The 16,642-nt window shown below is 35.6% G+C and overlaps 1 protein-coding gene across 5 annotated transcripts in view; it reads left to right on the top strand.

Annotated features, from left to right (window-relative positions):
* Positions 1 to 16,642, top strand: part of GRIK1 (glutamate ionotropic receptor kainate type subunit 1) — a 361,362-nt gene that overhangs the window by 331,391 nt on the left and 13,329 nt on the right. For 4 of the 5 annotated variants that reach the window (XM_025449799.3, XM_025449798.3, XM_025449800.3 and 1 more), the window contains 2 exons: positions 7,565 to 7,790; positions 12,789 to 13,039. In XM_025449799.3, the coding sequence (XP_025305584.1) occupies positions 7,565 to 7,790; positions 12,789 to 13,039 (477 nt within the window). Of the gene's footprint in view, positions 1 to 7,564; positions 7,791 to 12,788; positions 13,040 to 14,363; positions 16,373 to 16,642 lie in introns of those variants that run through there. The other variant, XM_025449801.3, reaches the window with a different exon arrangement.

Below are 16,642 nucleotides of genomic sequence, written 5' to 3'. Positions count from 1 at the left end.
GTTAAGGAGAGGCAGAGTATTTTATCAACCATCCAGGAACTGTGGAAGATGTTTAAGGAAATTCTCCAAATATAAGGGGATCTTTTATTTCTCCTTGTCAGGCTGTCAATTAATAAATGGACTCTTTTTATGTCAGAGTCTTACTATTTCAGAACTTCAAGAGATTTCATTTTAGAGAACTTTTCAACAAACTCCCATTTATTCTCCACTAGGATAATACCAATTAATAATATGATGTTAACTACATTGGTTTCTCAGCTCTCCACTGCAGAATTACCTGCTTCTTTCTACTGTTTCAAAGCCTGAACAATAAAGGTTTTCCTTGTCCTTCCAAGCTCCTAAGACTACCACCAGCATCTTAGGAAATACAAAGATCATTCAGTTCGTGACCAAGCTGTGGACACAACTTGGGTGTATCTTCCCCAAGATCGACATGACCAATTTTCACTTTTATACTCAAGAAAGTTGACAGCAAAGGCATCTAGCTACAGTTTCCCCTTTCATAATAGAACACTAAGACACTGTTTTTCTCCCTCTCTCATAGAAGGTAAGGAAAGTGCAAAAATTATCTTCTTTCTCCTTGAGGTAATTCTATTAATTACCTTTCAGGATAAATGGAATAGCCCAAACTTTGGTCTCATGATGCCTGTTTAGCAAGTCACATTTTTTTTTTCCAATTGAAGAAAGCATAGTCATAAAAAATCTAAGAACATTTTGAGGCCTGAAAAAGGAGGATTTTCCAATGCCCCTTGCATACCAACATCTAAACAGGATAATGGGGCTAGTCCTTGTTCAGAGACAGAGAACACCAACCAGTCTTCTCAGGAGATATACCTAACTCCAGTTGCTGAGATATAATTTACAATTTATAGTGAAATGCTTCAGATTGCATATATTGGAGCCAGATAGCATAGCTTCAAAATCTGACTTTACTGCTTATTAGCTATGAACTAATAATTCTTTGAACTCCATGTCTTGATTTCCCTTCCTGTTTATTGAAGATAATAATTAGCTCATAAGATTATTTTAAAGAATAAATGACTTAATAGGTCATGTGCTCACAGTGCTACTTGGCAAATTGTAAACAATTAGGAAGTTAGATATTATCATTTTCACCAGCAACATCATCACCATTAGCATCCAACACTTACCCCTAGCTAATAGTCCTACTTTTTCAGTCCCTGGGAATTTTTAGAAAACTGTTTTTGCTCTTTGCTCAACTTTCTTACTGTCAGTGATCTCTGGAAGATGTGCCTTCTGCTAATTGACAGAGAAGTCCAGAGGGAGTGCCAATGTCCAAGATCTCAAAGACTTTCAGAAGCCAGACCTGACAAAAACCTTAGTTTTAGCCAGCTTTGCTAGGTACATATGTGGTGTTTGCAGAAGAACCATTTCCAGGTGGTAGATAGGCAACAGATAGTAAGGCAGCCCTTAGAATTCAACTGAGAAGCGGAGTAAGGTAGTTCAGAAGGATTCAATTCAATTTATGTTTTCCAGGATCTCCAGTATGACTAGCACTTGAAGTTGGCACTATAAGAGACAGGAGGGGGTCAGGTATAAAATTTTGTGCAAAGCTTGAAGACCTGAATGGCAATAAAGTGACAATATACACACAGACCTGTTAAACACAATGCAACATGTGATTTAGTAGCATATCTTGTGCAGACAGGAAGTGGTGTGAATATCAGAAGTCCTCGTGAGCCAAAAGGGTAGAAAATACTCACGTAAGAAATGTTTCTCAGTAGAAGCTTGCCTTGTAACTAATCACTATCCTCTCAGACCCAAGCCAGAGGATTACACAGATTAGATCATGATTCAGTCTAAAATGACTTGGATAAAATAGGTTTAAAAAAATCATAACAGGCTTGTCATTTCTGGCTTTCATGGTCTAGGGACTTTGGACTGGCTATGGGAATAAGGGACTCTCTAACCTTTATAATCTCTTTCCAGGGAGTGGTTAGGAGCTGTCATCAACCCTAAAGACATTTCAGAGAAGTTGTTGAGCACCACACCAATGGAACTGTAGCAATGAGCCATTATGAGAGACAGGTTTCAGACAGAAATAGTCATATAAGGACACATAAAATGAAAGACATTTCTCAAATTTCTCTGCATAAAAAGATATTAGCTTTTGTTTGAAAAATTCAGCTAATTTTACCATCAGTACCTAAAATGTTAAGTTCCCATATGTTAAAAATGTATTTGGAAAGAAATCCATGAGGTCAATTACAGTGAACCTTTTTCAAATCCCAGTATATTGCCTATAATGGACCAATCTTTAACTCTAGACAGGAGAAAAACATGAAAAATGTTTTAGCAAAGGTGTTTAAATCCCACTCAGGGAATTTTATAAAGGGAGCACATGAATTTTTAAAACCTTGGAGATTCTGCAAATGTCATAACTTTCTATCAATTCAAGATAAGAGCATGATCAACTGCAATGATCATATTATATACATTTGAAAGACAGAGGCCCTCACTATAAGTATAAATGCCTTCTTCTGAGATCTTCTTTCAAAGTGATTTTTGTAAATTAATCATATTTTTTAAATTCCCTGAGAATATATTATTTAATTAAGTAATTTATTTAATTGTGAGTTAAAGAAAATGATTGTTTTAAAGACAAACTATTTACCTCTGATACATCTGCTTCAAAAGCTTGAATTTCTACATAGATGATTTCCGGGTCTTTGACTGATTTTTAAGACGTATCTGAAATCAGGATTTATCTAAAGAAAAAGTAAATTGAAGATTTTAAAATATAACTGTTTTTTGGCATTTTCTTTGTTCAATATACATATAGTCACTGTATTGATGATAGTGAATTCACATTCAAATAGAATTTTTTATTAGATAACAAAGATCAAATATAATTTATCCCCAGTGTGTATATATGCATGTGGGGCGATGGATATATATATATATATATATATATATATATATAAATAATCATGTATAAACATGGATCTATACGTAAAGTCTTCAGACATATTGTTCTTAAGTAGAATTGCAAAGTTGTTCATCCTACAAAATAATAATATTTTTATCTCCAGTGTAGGAGCCCTATAACCTGGGCTATGTCTATAAAATAGAGGTTCTATTAGTCTTAAGACCCTCTTACACTACAGAATTTACACCTGTTTTACAGAAACCCGGCAACTGCAAACAACAGGATTATATGAAATATAAAATACTGTTAAAGGAAAAAATATAAACAATATCCACACTTCCTTTTAAGTTCCAACTGTCACACTTCTGAAAATACTACTAATTTTTGTTTAAACCAATGTAAGCTGCCTAAGTTCATGTAAATAGTTCCATGCATTATATGACAACTGAAAGAAGTACAACAGCTCTGATTATTATAGAAAAATACCACCACTACTTACTACCACTGGTTCTTTAGAAAATTTAGCTGTTAAAACAACCAAATCATGAGTTTGTTGTTCAGTGTATTAAAACAATTAGCTGATTCCCCGTTGGTTAAGAACACAGAGCCTGGAGCCAGATTGCGGGAATCAAATCCTGGCTTCATCATTTCCTCATGTGGTGTTCTGATTCCTCACCTATAAAAGAGGCATAATAATGGCATCTTTCTCATATGATCACTGTGAAGATTAAATGAATTAATATATGCAAAGCACTTAGAGCAGTGCTTGGCAAGCAGTAAACACTGCATGTTCTAGTTATTATTACTATTTTCAATAAGTAGTTTTTAACTGCACACAGATACATTATAAATCATTTCCCAGTGAGTATTTAACTTGCAAGCACTATGGGGGGAGAAAAAAGAAATAAATGATGATCCTCCAATGGAGCTACAGTAACGCTTCCTTATAACAGATTTTTAGATGAAAAAATGCTTAATCTTTGCCAACAATGTTTCATCAGCAACAGAATAGCCACGTAATCAGATTTAACCAGGCAAAATGAAATTATCTATACCTGATTCTCCTGCGGTATTTTGGGAAAAAAAAAAAAAAAAAAACCTAGACGATTTCAGATTTAATAAATGAAGCCTTTTCAGCTTTAGTAACTTTTGCTAAGAAGCTTGGAGTACTTTACAAATATTCTAATTAACCTTTGACATATTCATTGAAATAAGAGGCATTCACTGTTTCTATTTTTTAAATATATATTATTTAAAGCGATTTAGCAGGCTGAGACTACAGAGGATTTAGAAGTGCAAAAATATCTGTCATTCAAACAGTTCTGTTTAAGAATTATTAAAATTTGGGTCTTAAAAATGGAAAATCTATTAAAAAGGAATAAATCTAACTAATACCAAAGTAGGACTTTTTGATCTAAAAAAAATAAACGTTATAGACCAGGGCATGACAATGGACAGAACTCAGGAGTAAAGAAGAAAAAGATACTAATTCTGTACTAGCACCTTCACTAACCAAATGTGACCTTCTGTGTGTCTTCAAAGTCAGGACCTACATAAGTAATATGAAGGAGTTGGTGTAAAGAGTAGAACATAGAGGTTGAAGAATCCTTAAGGGAAACTCTCCCAACCATGGAGTTCTTCCTGTAGGTTTCTAATAGTGGAAAACCATGTCCTAAGGTGCTTGAGCCACATACAGGTATTTCTAACAGTTAAAAAGTTATTCTAAAAAAAAATAAAAAATAAAAAAATAAAATAAAAAGTTATTCTATAGCCGCATTTGGGTCTTCCAGTATATCTAAACTCCCTAGCTTCTCAAATAGTCTATAATTCCAAATGTGGAGTACAGCAGAGCCCCATAAGAGCAAATTTCTAAATGATGAAAGAGAACTCTATATGGGAGCAGAAGGGTGCCATTCCCTGTTCCATTTTGTTTACCATCATTAAGCACCATCAGGAATAGCGGGGGCGGGGGAGGTCAAAGGAATTGAGAATGTTTCTGTACCTTCAACATGACCAAGTGGTAGTTTTCTTACTGAGAAACATTTCTGCCCTCCATGCTTCAAAGGAGTGCATGCCAGCTAGACTTCCCCTTTAGCACCACAGGGAGTTCTGAAAAGAAAGAAGTAGATGTGATTGAATTAATCCACAACCTCCAGCTCTATAGAGCAGTGCTACTCAAATTGTGGTGTAAAGAATATGCTAACCCCGGGAACACTGTATTACTAAGCTATGATGAGACAAAAGAAGTTGAAAGTTAGGAGTTGAGAATTTTTGTAGTTCATGGATATTGTGGTAGCACCAAGTACATGATCAGTGGATACTTCTCCTTGAGTGTAGACAACTTTGAGGATTGTTGAGTGCTCTTGGTGAGCTACATGTTATACAAGCTGTATGTTAGTCACATGTGGTAAGACCACAAATAGGTCTGCCGTGTATTGAGATAATTTGAGAACCTACCTGGTAGGGATCAATAATAGGCTTGTAGGTTTTGAGTTGATCTTTTCATCTTCCTGCAGGTCCTTCAATTCCTGGACCCCCCACACTTGTCCATTACCATCAATGAACTGATCATTTACCTTGTTTTGTCCTCAACTTCCCTAAACTAAAAATCCAGTTCTCTAGCTATTTACAACATTCATTTTTAATAAAAGTTAAGTATGGTAAAAAATAGATGTTTCATGGGACTTTCTTTATGTGATGGTTGACTCTAAGTTTGTGATAACATGACACAAAATAGAAAACTCCTTCAGGGAATATTATGAGTCCATGACTTTAAGCTATATTGTCATAGGTAAAGCAAATAAGATTAAAAATCATTCTCAGAAAAAATTTGGCAATGACATCCACTCCCCCAAGATCATAATGGTCCAATGGAAAGAGCAGTGAATTAGGTGTTGGGAGTCCTGGGGTCCGGTATTAAATCTGATATGAGTTCTGTGACTTGCATGAAGTCTCCAAATCTTCTATACCAATATTCCCTCCTCTGTGAAAACAGAGGTTTGAATGAGTCAATTTCTAATGTCTATGACAATTTTAAAACTTCCTATTTGTAAGAAAACTATTTTCCCTGAATCTAGTTTCCTGATAGAAGAATAATTTTGCCAGCTGTGCATTTACTACCAAAAGACAGACTGACCTCTTTGTATTCCTTCGAGTGGTTCTTTATTACAAATTTATCATTATACATCTCTTAGAGATTGAAATCACACAACAAATGAGGCATTGACCCTGATCACAAAAAAAAACATGCCTTTGTCATGGAGACATGAGCTCCTATTTACAGATATCTCTGGGGTTGAGGAGTAATTCACAGGGGCCTAATCATGATAGAATGGCTTCCATAAAATACCAGTATCTATAAGGTACTGTTTATTGAATTGTTGTTTGTCTCACAAGACCTTTCTCAGGGGGATCTTCAAATGCCTAACAATCCAAAATAAAGCCATCTGTCCTCCCTTAACTCATAAAGCCTACAGCATTAACCCAGGTCCTAAATAGAGTTAGGAATTAACTGAGCCCGCAGGAACACTTGAGCATGAATAACCACACCAGAGTTGATTCCACAGGTATTCCATTTATTGCTTATGGCCCCAAATCATGTTTTAAGCTTCTCTGCACTCCTGAGATGATACACCCTATGCCTGCCAAAGAAGCTGTCTCATGTGTGGGAGCTGGAGTTAGCTCAGAATTATCAGTAATTCCCATAATGTCTTTCATTTTCAAAATAAATGGAGGGGAGTGTTGATGCAAATGAAGACGAATTCAGAAAAAAAAATTGGAAAAATATGGAAATTACAGAGTAAAGTGTAAAATGTCTAATTATAGATCATTATTCAAAAGAATAGAAAATTCATATCCAAGCAATATGAAAACTAAGGCAGTATATTTTAACAAAGAAAGATAATGAGATAATGGAATGTATAGATGCATATATCCTATGCATCATATTTATGGTTTATTATTGAATCTATCAAAAAGCTGAAGAATAAGGGAAAAGACAACATCATAGAACACTTTGAAATGTAATATTCCATCCTCATCCTCTAAAATATATTTGTAATTAAAATTGAATACGTACATAAAAAAGCATATACAGTACAAGAGCTTTCTGATCTGAATTTTAACTTGAAAAGAACATTTGTATTCTTAGTTTTCCATAAAAGATAAGAGCAAATAGCAGTTCTTTCATAAACAAAGCTACCAAAGCATGTGATTTAGTTCAGGGCTGTCCCCAGCAAAGGCATGCTGTAACAGGCAAGAAGTACAAAGCAGGAAACAGTACAACGATGCCAGATGAAGTTAAGTGGATGAAGGGGAATGGAGTCGATGAGCGGAGTCCTGGAGTGAGGTAGTTATTCCTTGGCCCAGCATGCCTTGAAAATTTAGTCTTAGTGGCCACAATTCATTAGGCAGATGCTGTCATTGATATCAGGACTTTGAGCCAATGTCTTACAATCTCTTTTTCCTCAATAGCTGCCTCAGGGCTTCCAATGTTTTCCTGTAGTAAATTGGGCTCCTCTCAACTACCAAACTGAAAGCCAAGGATCATCCTTTCTGATTTCCTACCTGAAAGAAAGAATCCCCATACTGTTTGGACCACTGGGATTTTGAATAGCTTTAGGACACATTTTCTCAGCACTCTTCTGCTGGTGGGTGTGCTTTCTTTCCCTGCAGAAATCAAAGATATCCACCTACGAGAAGATGTGGGCTTTTATGAGCAGCAGGCAGCAGACTGCCCTGGTAAAAAACAGTGATGAAGGGATCCAACGGGTACTCACCACTGACTACGCCCTGCTAATGGAGTCCACCAGCATTGAGTATGTGACGCAGAGAAACTGCAACCTCACTCAGATTGGGGGCCTCATTGACTCCAAAGGTTATGGAGTGGGAACACCTATCGGTAAGAGAGGCAAGGCATGAACCAAGACTGTTATGGGCAATGTCAATTATGCAGGATCAAAGAGAGTGAATGCAGTGATATCTACTCCACACTCTGAGAAGTTCTACAATGCCTTTAGTGGACTAATCAATAAGGGAAATATCTGTGTAGGTCAGAGCCATGTTTTGAATGGACGATTCCCAGATATTTAACTTAATGAACTTTCAACCCACTTTTTCTTTCAAGATCTACCACCAAGTGTCTGTTTGAAGAAACCAATTTTATTATTTTACCCTCAAAAATTATCTTTAAAGAATATCTTCTTGATTAATCCTCTTGACATTATTCTCTTCAGTACCTTTACATGCATATCTAGTTTTTCTATCTCAAATTACATTGGAATATAACAAAATTAATTATGCTTATGGATGATAAAAGTTGAAAGGTCAGAATTCCATGTCAATAGAAGTAAAACCAAAACTATATCTATAAAAGAAGAAAGATAAAGATTAAATTATAATTTTTTCTAGCAATATGCTAGAAATACATCAAGGATAACTATCTAAAATATCCAAATATTCTTAATTCTTTACTTTTATGCTACCGTTTTCCCTAGAGATATTATTGTCTTGTAGGTGTACAGACCCATATAACAAGGTTTTCTTGCATGTCTAACATATAAAACTAAATTCTATATTTAAGGGACAATTATGGATTCTCTGTATATAGAAAAATGTACCATATAAGGTTTGGCATGGTGGTAATCTGCTCTTCTTAAGTGAGTCATTAGTAATTTTGTGATAGGCATTCTAAAGGAGAGGAATCAGAAGCAACTTTAGATCACTGAGTAGTCCAAAAGGCAGAAATCTTGGTTACAGACACATTATATCATTAGGGATTCAAGGTAGATTAGATTTGCTTGCTTATATTATTATTTTTGTTGTTTGAAAGGGATTGTTCGGTCCAACCCTCAACATTAGCCTGAGATCACAAACTCAAATGCTTCCAGAGGTCAAGCAGATATCATAACTGAATAAACTTGTTTGCTTGTGGAAGCAATAGGGAATGGTAGCAACTATGGAAAATTAGAGAACACATGACTCATCTAAAGGGGGCAACTGCTTGACAGGTTAGTCAATTGCACATGTGGGATTTTGAACAAAAATTTGTTAGATGTTCCATTCTTTCATTTTAAAAAATCAGATTTTAGGTGGACTGTCCAACGTTAGGACATTTAGCCACAAATTCATTTTTAAAAAAGGCTATGTATCCCATGTTCAGCTTTTGATAAATATTAATTTAATTAACCAGATGAAGATCATCTTCCTTTACCTTTTACTGTGAATACACAATCAATTTGACTCCCTGCTGTCCATCTGGTGCTAGGAATATATGCTATGGAGAAATTAACTTTATTATTATTGTTGTTATCAAGAATGCATTATAAATAAATCTGTAGAGTGATTGAGCTAGAGAACCCTGTAACTACTTTCTTGTCCCTTGATTTTCAACAACTTTCCCTGACGAAATACCAGTTTTGCTAGCAAAGTGTCTATTTTTTTCCCAGATGGTGAACTCTCCTATAATTAAATGAACATGTTCTGCAGGGGGCTCAGTGGGATTGTTAGACACTAATTTTAAAAAATGCTATGATTCTTTTTGTAAAACAATCTAATATCTTCCTAACCAAGCTTTGTCACCTCATTTTCCATAATAGAGGTGGAGGGAGTTAGACAGATGCTATTTTTTTTATATCCCCCAATTGCTGATTTATTTAAAAGGGCCCTAAGTTAGACAAAAATAGCAGGAGTGGGTACTTTTACCTGAATCTTTCCAAAATCAAGACCTTAAGATTGTGTTATATTCTGCATCTACTTGGAGGAGCAACTCTGGTTTCTTAGTAGAACTATGTTTAGATTAAATTATAGAGTTGAATCCTGTACTTTCCTCATTTTATCTTCCACCTCATAAGCCCATCTTGACCACCTTCAACACTACTTCTTGCTCACCCAGTTTCTTATCTGGTAATAATGAAAGAAAATAACACTGTGTATCACTCCTGAGAATATATGTGTTTTACTAGGAGACTTTTAATGGGCACTTCTTCTAATGAATGAATTTAACACTAAAGATAAAATTTGGGGGTAGGGAAAATGGAAAGGAAGCAAGGGGCTTCTTTCTGCAACAGTCTTGAATCAATGCAGCAATTTGAAAATGACTTTGCCTTCATGTAAATGAGGCTCTGATGAGTACCACTGTATCATATATAATGTGACATAGGGACATGAGTGATCCAACGCAGTCTACCTTTTCCAACCTCATTCATACTCTGACACACAAGTTCCAAAGTTGAAGAGCTCTTCCCCCTCCCTAGATAAAAAGAACTACACTCCAGGAATTTTTCATACTGGTTATAAACCTGTCAAGCTTTTAAACCAAAAACAATGAAGGAATAATTGGAACAGATGGCAGACCTCAGAAAGACGACATCCATTGGGAATACAGCTGTTGGATAAATTTGTGAGATGTTTCTTCTATGATGAATTGACTCTTTAAGAAAGCTCAGTTGCTATTCAGGAAGATCTGTGTGTATACATATATATTTTTTCAAGTGACTTGTAATAAATCACTTCCGATGTCACTCACTCCACTTAAGCAACAACAACAAGGCTGAAGCTAAAATATATTTAGATACCAAAAATTCTCCACACAATTCTGGTCTTGCCCTTACTGACTCCCTGAAGGCTTCAAAGTCTTTGCCATGGTCAAAAATTGGCAAAGTCGGCTCAGTCACAACACAAAATTGAAGACTTTGCTTCTTTGAGACTCTCAGGACAGAAGCTCTGGAAATGCACCTCCTGAGGGATTTAAAATAAAACTTCAAAAGAATGAGAGCAGTTACAGCTTAAACAGGTTACTAGAAGGCTGGAAATTACCTTCCTTAGAGAACAACTTTAAACAGAGATCCGATTCCCGTCTGTCTGAAATGTTTTAGGTATTGTGCAGCCTGAAGGCACAAGGAGAGCGTCAGTCAACATTTATTGAGTGCCCACTGTGTATACTGCTATGATTACAGCGGCAACCGCTACCGTAAGAACAATTCTCACGCTCTTGAAAGCATTTTCTTGTGCATTAAAGCGAAGCTCTCCTGGTTCACCTAATTGCTCACATGCCATGTGTATGTTAATGGTGCTAATTTTGACACTAACCATTATTCTGAGGGTATTTAAGGAAGCAGCCAATATCTTTTAATTTGGCTTAAAAGAGCTATTTTCTCACCAAAAATCCATTCTTCTAATTGACAAGCCACAATCTAACTCCAAAACATTTGGCTCTTCTTTTAAACTTGATTTTGGGTACTGACAATGACTTTAGGAAGTTTGGGGAGGAAAAAGAGAAAAATGACAAATGCCACAATGTTAACCTTCTGCTTTTCCAACATAAAACATGCCATGGAACATGAGGTTTGTGTATGTGGAGGCTGAAGACAGGAAGAGAGGTAGGCTGTGGGGTAGAGGAAGCAGCTTTCATGGAAATAACACTAGGTGAGAAGTAAGAAGAAATGAGTTAAGTCCTTGCCTCAGCCAGTAACTAGTACTTTTACTCATACTTTCACATCCTAAATTTCTTCAAGGCTAAAATACATGGACTGGAGTATATGATTTCTAAGATGTCTTCTGGTTCTAAGATGGCCCGTTTTTCCACCTGCTGTTTGATTTTTGCATTCCTTTTTATTTCTACCAAGAAGAACTTTAAAGTTTACAAACAGAATGAAGGTATACTACTTCCCTACTGAGTAAAAGAAATACTAACAAAAATTTTCAGCATCCAATGAAAAATTGTGTAAATGCATCTTACCATCTTTTAATATCTCCCTTTGCATTAATTGGCATAGAAAGCCAGTACTGAGCAAGCTATGGCTATAGACGCTTGTCAGTACTGTCTAACCGTAACATAATTAAAAGCTTAATAACATTACTAAAAGATTGAGTATAGAAAAATATCGATGAAGTCCTTGCACATCTTCCAAACTTAGCTGAATTTTTAGAACCTTTGAAGTATTTAAATTCTAATCTAATGGTATATTACTCAGTATGGACTAATTACTATAACCAACATCTGCTATTTTGAGATTTTTTTTAAAGAGTTTATTTATTTATTCATGAGACACACACACACAGAGAGAGGCAGAGACATAGGCAGAGGGATAAGTAGGGGACTTGATCTCAGGATCCTGGGATCACGACCTGAGCTGAAGGCAGATGCTGAACCACTGAGCCACCCAGACTTCCCAACATCTGCTATTTTCAAGTGGCTTACATCATAAACGTTTGTTTCTTGACCTTGCCATAGTCCAGTGTGGATCGAAAGAGGGATTGCATCATGCAGTCATCCAGGGACCCAAACTCCTCCCAACTGAAGGTTCCACTATCCCTCGTGACTCAAAGTCGTTTCCTTCCTACTGCGTATTTGGGGAAATGGAGAGAGAAAGTAGAAGATCATGTTGGGAGAATGTGAGACAGGACTGGAAATAGTCATGTCACGTTAGCCCTGAATGGCTAGAAACTGGTCACATTACTACACGGAATTAATTGTGAGGGGGATTGGGAAATGTCTATCTCTGCCCTAGGAAGAAGACAAGATGACACTGATGATCATCTAGCCAGGCTGTCACAATATTAGACAATTGAGAAGAAATAGAATCCAAACAATGAAATCCCCCAACATGGGATTTATGAAAGCCTCACCTGAAACGGAGTATACAGTAGAATTTCCAGCTCAGCTTTTCCTTATTGAAAAGGAACAGACAGTCTGGCAAGAGTTAATCTTGAATGTCAGCTATCCAGTTTCCAATTATTTAGAACCTTCAAAATAAAGACTTCAACTTCCATGACCTTTGCCAGTCCATTTGTGCATTGGGGTTGCCCAACAGCCATGAAGGCGTTACCTTTAAGACAATGATCCTTCTTGACATCTTCAATCTTTTGGTGACCAATATCCAAATGATCTTACTTACAGGTTCTCCTTACCGGGATAAAATCACTATTGCTATTCTTCAGTTACAAGAAGAGGGCAAACTGCATATGATGAAAGAGAAGTGGTGGCGGGGGAATGGCTGCCCCGAGGAAGACAGCAAAGAGGCCAGTGCTCTGGGAGTAGAAAATATTGGGGGCATCTTCATTGTTCTGGCTGCTGGACTGGTCCTTTCTGTATTTGTAGCCATTGGAGAATTTATATACAAATCACGGAAGAACAATGATGTTGAACAGGTGAGTCATCTCTTTCTAGGACGAGGTAGTTTTTAGTTTGTGTTATCTGTCTTAAGTTTGAGGGTTTAAATGATGCCTGCCCTTTTTTTGTAACAGTCTATTGAATTAGATGCCCAGAAGAGCCATTTCTGAGTTAGAGCAAAGAGCTATTGAATCCGTGCCAGGTGCTGCTGGCACTGCAACCCCATCATTTATTAATGAGAAGAAGGAAGCGCCTTATATACTAAATCCAATTAGCACTATTTGGAATGGCAGTGCAGAAATTCCAAACTCAGTTAATTTCTTGAACAGTTATTTGCTCTTAAGATAGAAACCCTAGATAAAGCAAGCAAGAAATAAATCCAAAATTGGAAAAGATATAAAAAGATCTTTGAGAAAAATGTTACCATCCTTTCTTTAAGTCTAGATGCTGAGCGCATGTACTAATGCAAAACAATTTACATAAAGATATAAATATAGTATTTTGAAACTGAGCATTTAGCTCTCTCAAAATATGATTTGTAAAAGGATAATTCACCAATTTGGGGGGACCAGGAATATGATAAATTATACAGAATGACAATGAAATTTATTAGACACTTTATTTTTCCAAATTGTATTTAGAATTATAGTTGATTTTAACAGTCAACCATTTTTATGTCACTTTTATTTTTGATAGAAATCGCACCAGGAACTTACACCATTCTGAATAAGATGATTGTATTATTCCTTCATAAGCATGCTAGAATAAACAAAGTACAAAGCTCATGCCCATTGCCGTGCATTAGGCCACCCATTCAAATTAAAATTATTAGTAGAATTTTGAGACTAACAACAATTAATAACAGGGCTAGTTGAATACTCAGCTGTTACTCTCTTGAAATTATTAATTATTTTAAACAAGGGGTTCCACATTTTCACTGTGCACTGGATCCCACAAATTATGCAACCAGTTCTGATTAATAATCCCATACCAGTCTCATTTCCTTAAGCTCCCAAAGCTGGGAATGGTTGATTATAACCTGGCTTTATCATGAAAATTTTCCCACAATTACAAGGCAATTGTGAGAACATTAAGCACCCCTTTCTTAGATTTTGTTAGAGAAAACTATCTATTTAAAAGGGAAAATGGACTGTTCTGCTTTGTTTTAACTTTCAATTTGCTCTTGAGGTGTCTTGTTTTATGCAACTAATTTGAAAAATAAAAGCTTGTATATGTTATGCTTTAATGTGCTTCTCATAATTGCCAGCTTCATTTTATTTAAATTTTCATTTAAACACTCATTTTTGCTTCTGATTTATTCATTTTTTTCTATATTTTTTTCTCATTTCTTTTGCATGCAAGGCTTTTTGTTTCTTTTATGGACTGCAGTGTAAGCAAACCCATCCAACCAACTCCACTTCTGGAACCACTTTATCTACGGATTTAGAATGTGGCAAATTAATTCGAGAGGAGAGAGGGATTCGGACACAGTCCTCAGTTCATACTGTGTAATCAGTTAAAGAAAAAAAAAGTGTGCCCAGTAGAAATTGTTTCTGCTAATTGGTGTTGTTGATGATATCTGTATCTACTAAGCATAAATAGCCATATTCCCTATCCTTTTAAGATAGCAAAACTCATGTACTTTAGACATTGAATTCAATGCACTGAGAACAGATGTGCATTCTGTGTTGAAACTGAGGTTTATTAAGGGTATATAAACTCCAAGATATGTGTATTTTCCAGAATCTGCTATATTATCAAGACAATGGTTATCTTAATTCTATATGCATGCATTAAAAATAAATCTTTCTTCATGAAAAAGTAGATCCAGATTTTCAACAGTGCAAACCATAAAAACAAAATACTAATATTGTGGAATTCTTTTCATCTTTGTGGACCTTTTTTCTCCTCTTTCTCTCTCCCTGTCCCTTATGTTCTGTATATCCACACACGTTCAAATTACCCGAAGCCCTGTCTTTTTGTAGCAACTCTGTAACAATGTTGATGTTCAACTCAAATTGATTCCGCTATTTAAAATGTATTACTTACACAAAGACTCAAAGATGTCTTAGATTTAAAAATTGATAAATGTGATCCAGAAAATGAAAACTAAACTTGAAACCTCTGGCGTCACAAAAGAGCATTAGCTAAATTGAACATCACTCAGAAAGGCACAACACAGTCGAGAATGATTCCTGGGTAGAAATTCATTATCATCAAGTTCTCACATAACATTTACTTGACAGTCCTCTGTAGGTTCAGATCATAGTATGCTCAGAGTCTCTAAGGAACTGCTATTTTTTTTTCATGCTATAGATTATTTCTTGCAAACTCCAGACAAAGTCCTAAACTAGGAACTAATGCATAACATCTTCTATTTTCCACTTACTCACTCTCACTCCGCACTGATGAACATCTTTTCACAAGATGTTATTTTATTCCCTTCCTACTCACCCAGGATAGAGTGGTTGTTCTCATAGCAATCCTTTCTGAGCATCACCACTTTCACACTCATTTCTCTGGACCCTTCATCATTTATCAATTCATTCCAAGTATATTGGGGAGAAGGGCAAGGAGGAGAAAATAAGTAGAGGAAAGAATTTCCATGCACATTAGTTACAGATCTCTGTAGATTTATTTTCCACCTGCATTCAAAATGCTGTAAATAATTCCCACTCTAACTCAGCTTGGTGATATAGAAAACCAACTGCATACTTAATTGGTTGTGATGGAGGATGTCTGCTGTCCCTCTGAGCTTCTTTCCTCTTTGCAGTGAGTAGGGGAATTGAAGATGCCTTTCATCTTTCCTCAATATGGGATCAGTTGGTTTTTGTTCTCCTTAATGGGATTACCTTTTGACATATGAAGTTAGCCCCCAAAACATAGTTCTCAGAAGTAGAGATAAGCCATCTGTGCAATCATGTAACATTTTGTCTTCTCTTGCTTAGCTTTAAATGGGTTCCAAATTTTGAACACAGGTCTCTTTAATCAACACTATATTTCTTCAGTAAAGCACGTTTAGGAAAGTTCACTCTTGCCCTGATTGTTTCTCAGTCTTGCTTTCTTCTTTAAATAAATGTACTTTTAAGAAAACATCTATAAATTACACCAACATTGATTTATTATTATTGAAGTGAAAGCAACATACTTTGTCCTGGTTCAGAGTTGCATCTTCATAATCAATAGAGACAATGTTGGGATAAATATTTTATTATTCATAATTCATTGATTCTATATACAGAAATCACAAATTACCTAAGTTTATATTCCCAAGGGCTATTTAATAAATCAAAGATGCTACCAAAAAAATATAAGGGTGATTGATGAAGTTTAGATAATCAAGGCTAGCAATAACAAAATTCACTTTTCTACAGAGACTAACCTTTAAAAGTGTAATTCAGAGATTGAATAAAATTAATATTTGTATGCCACTTTAAGCTGTATACTACCTATTTCTCATATTTATAAATTACTTTACAGTTTTCAAAATGTTTGAAATGATAGTATTACATTTAATCCTTTCAACAATTTTATTTCAGCTTTACTAACAGATAAATAGATATTAGTTAGCAGCCTGGAATCCTAGATTTTAGAATCAGAAGATATTTTTCAAAATCAACCAAACTTAGGTGCAAGTTCTA

The sequence above is a fragment of the Canis lupus genome, chromosome 31 (assembly GCF_003254725.2).
Source record: "Canis lupus dingo isolate Sandy chromosome 31, ASM325472v2, whole genome shotgun sequence".
Taxonomy (NCBI): Eukaryota; Metazoa; Chordata; class Mammalia; order Carnivora; family Canidae; genus Canis; species Canis lupus.
Note: the sequence above shows the minus strand (reverse complement) of the source record. Positions and strands in the feature narration are given on the sequence as shown.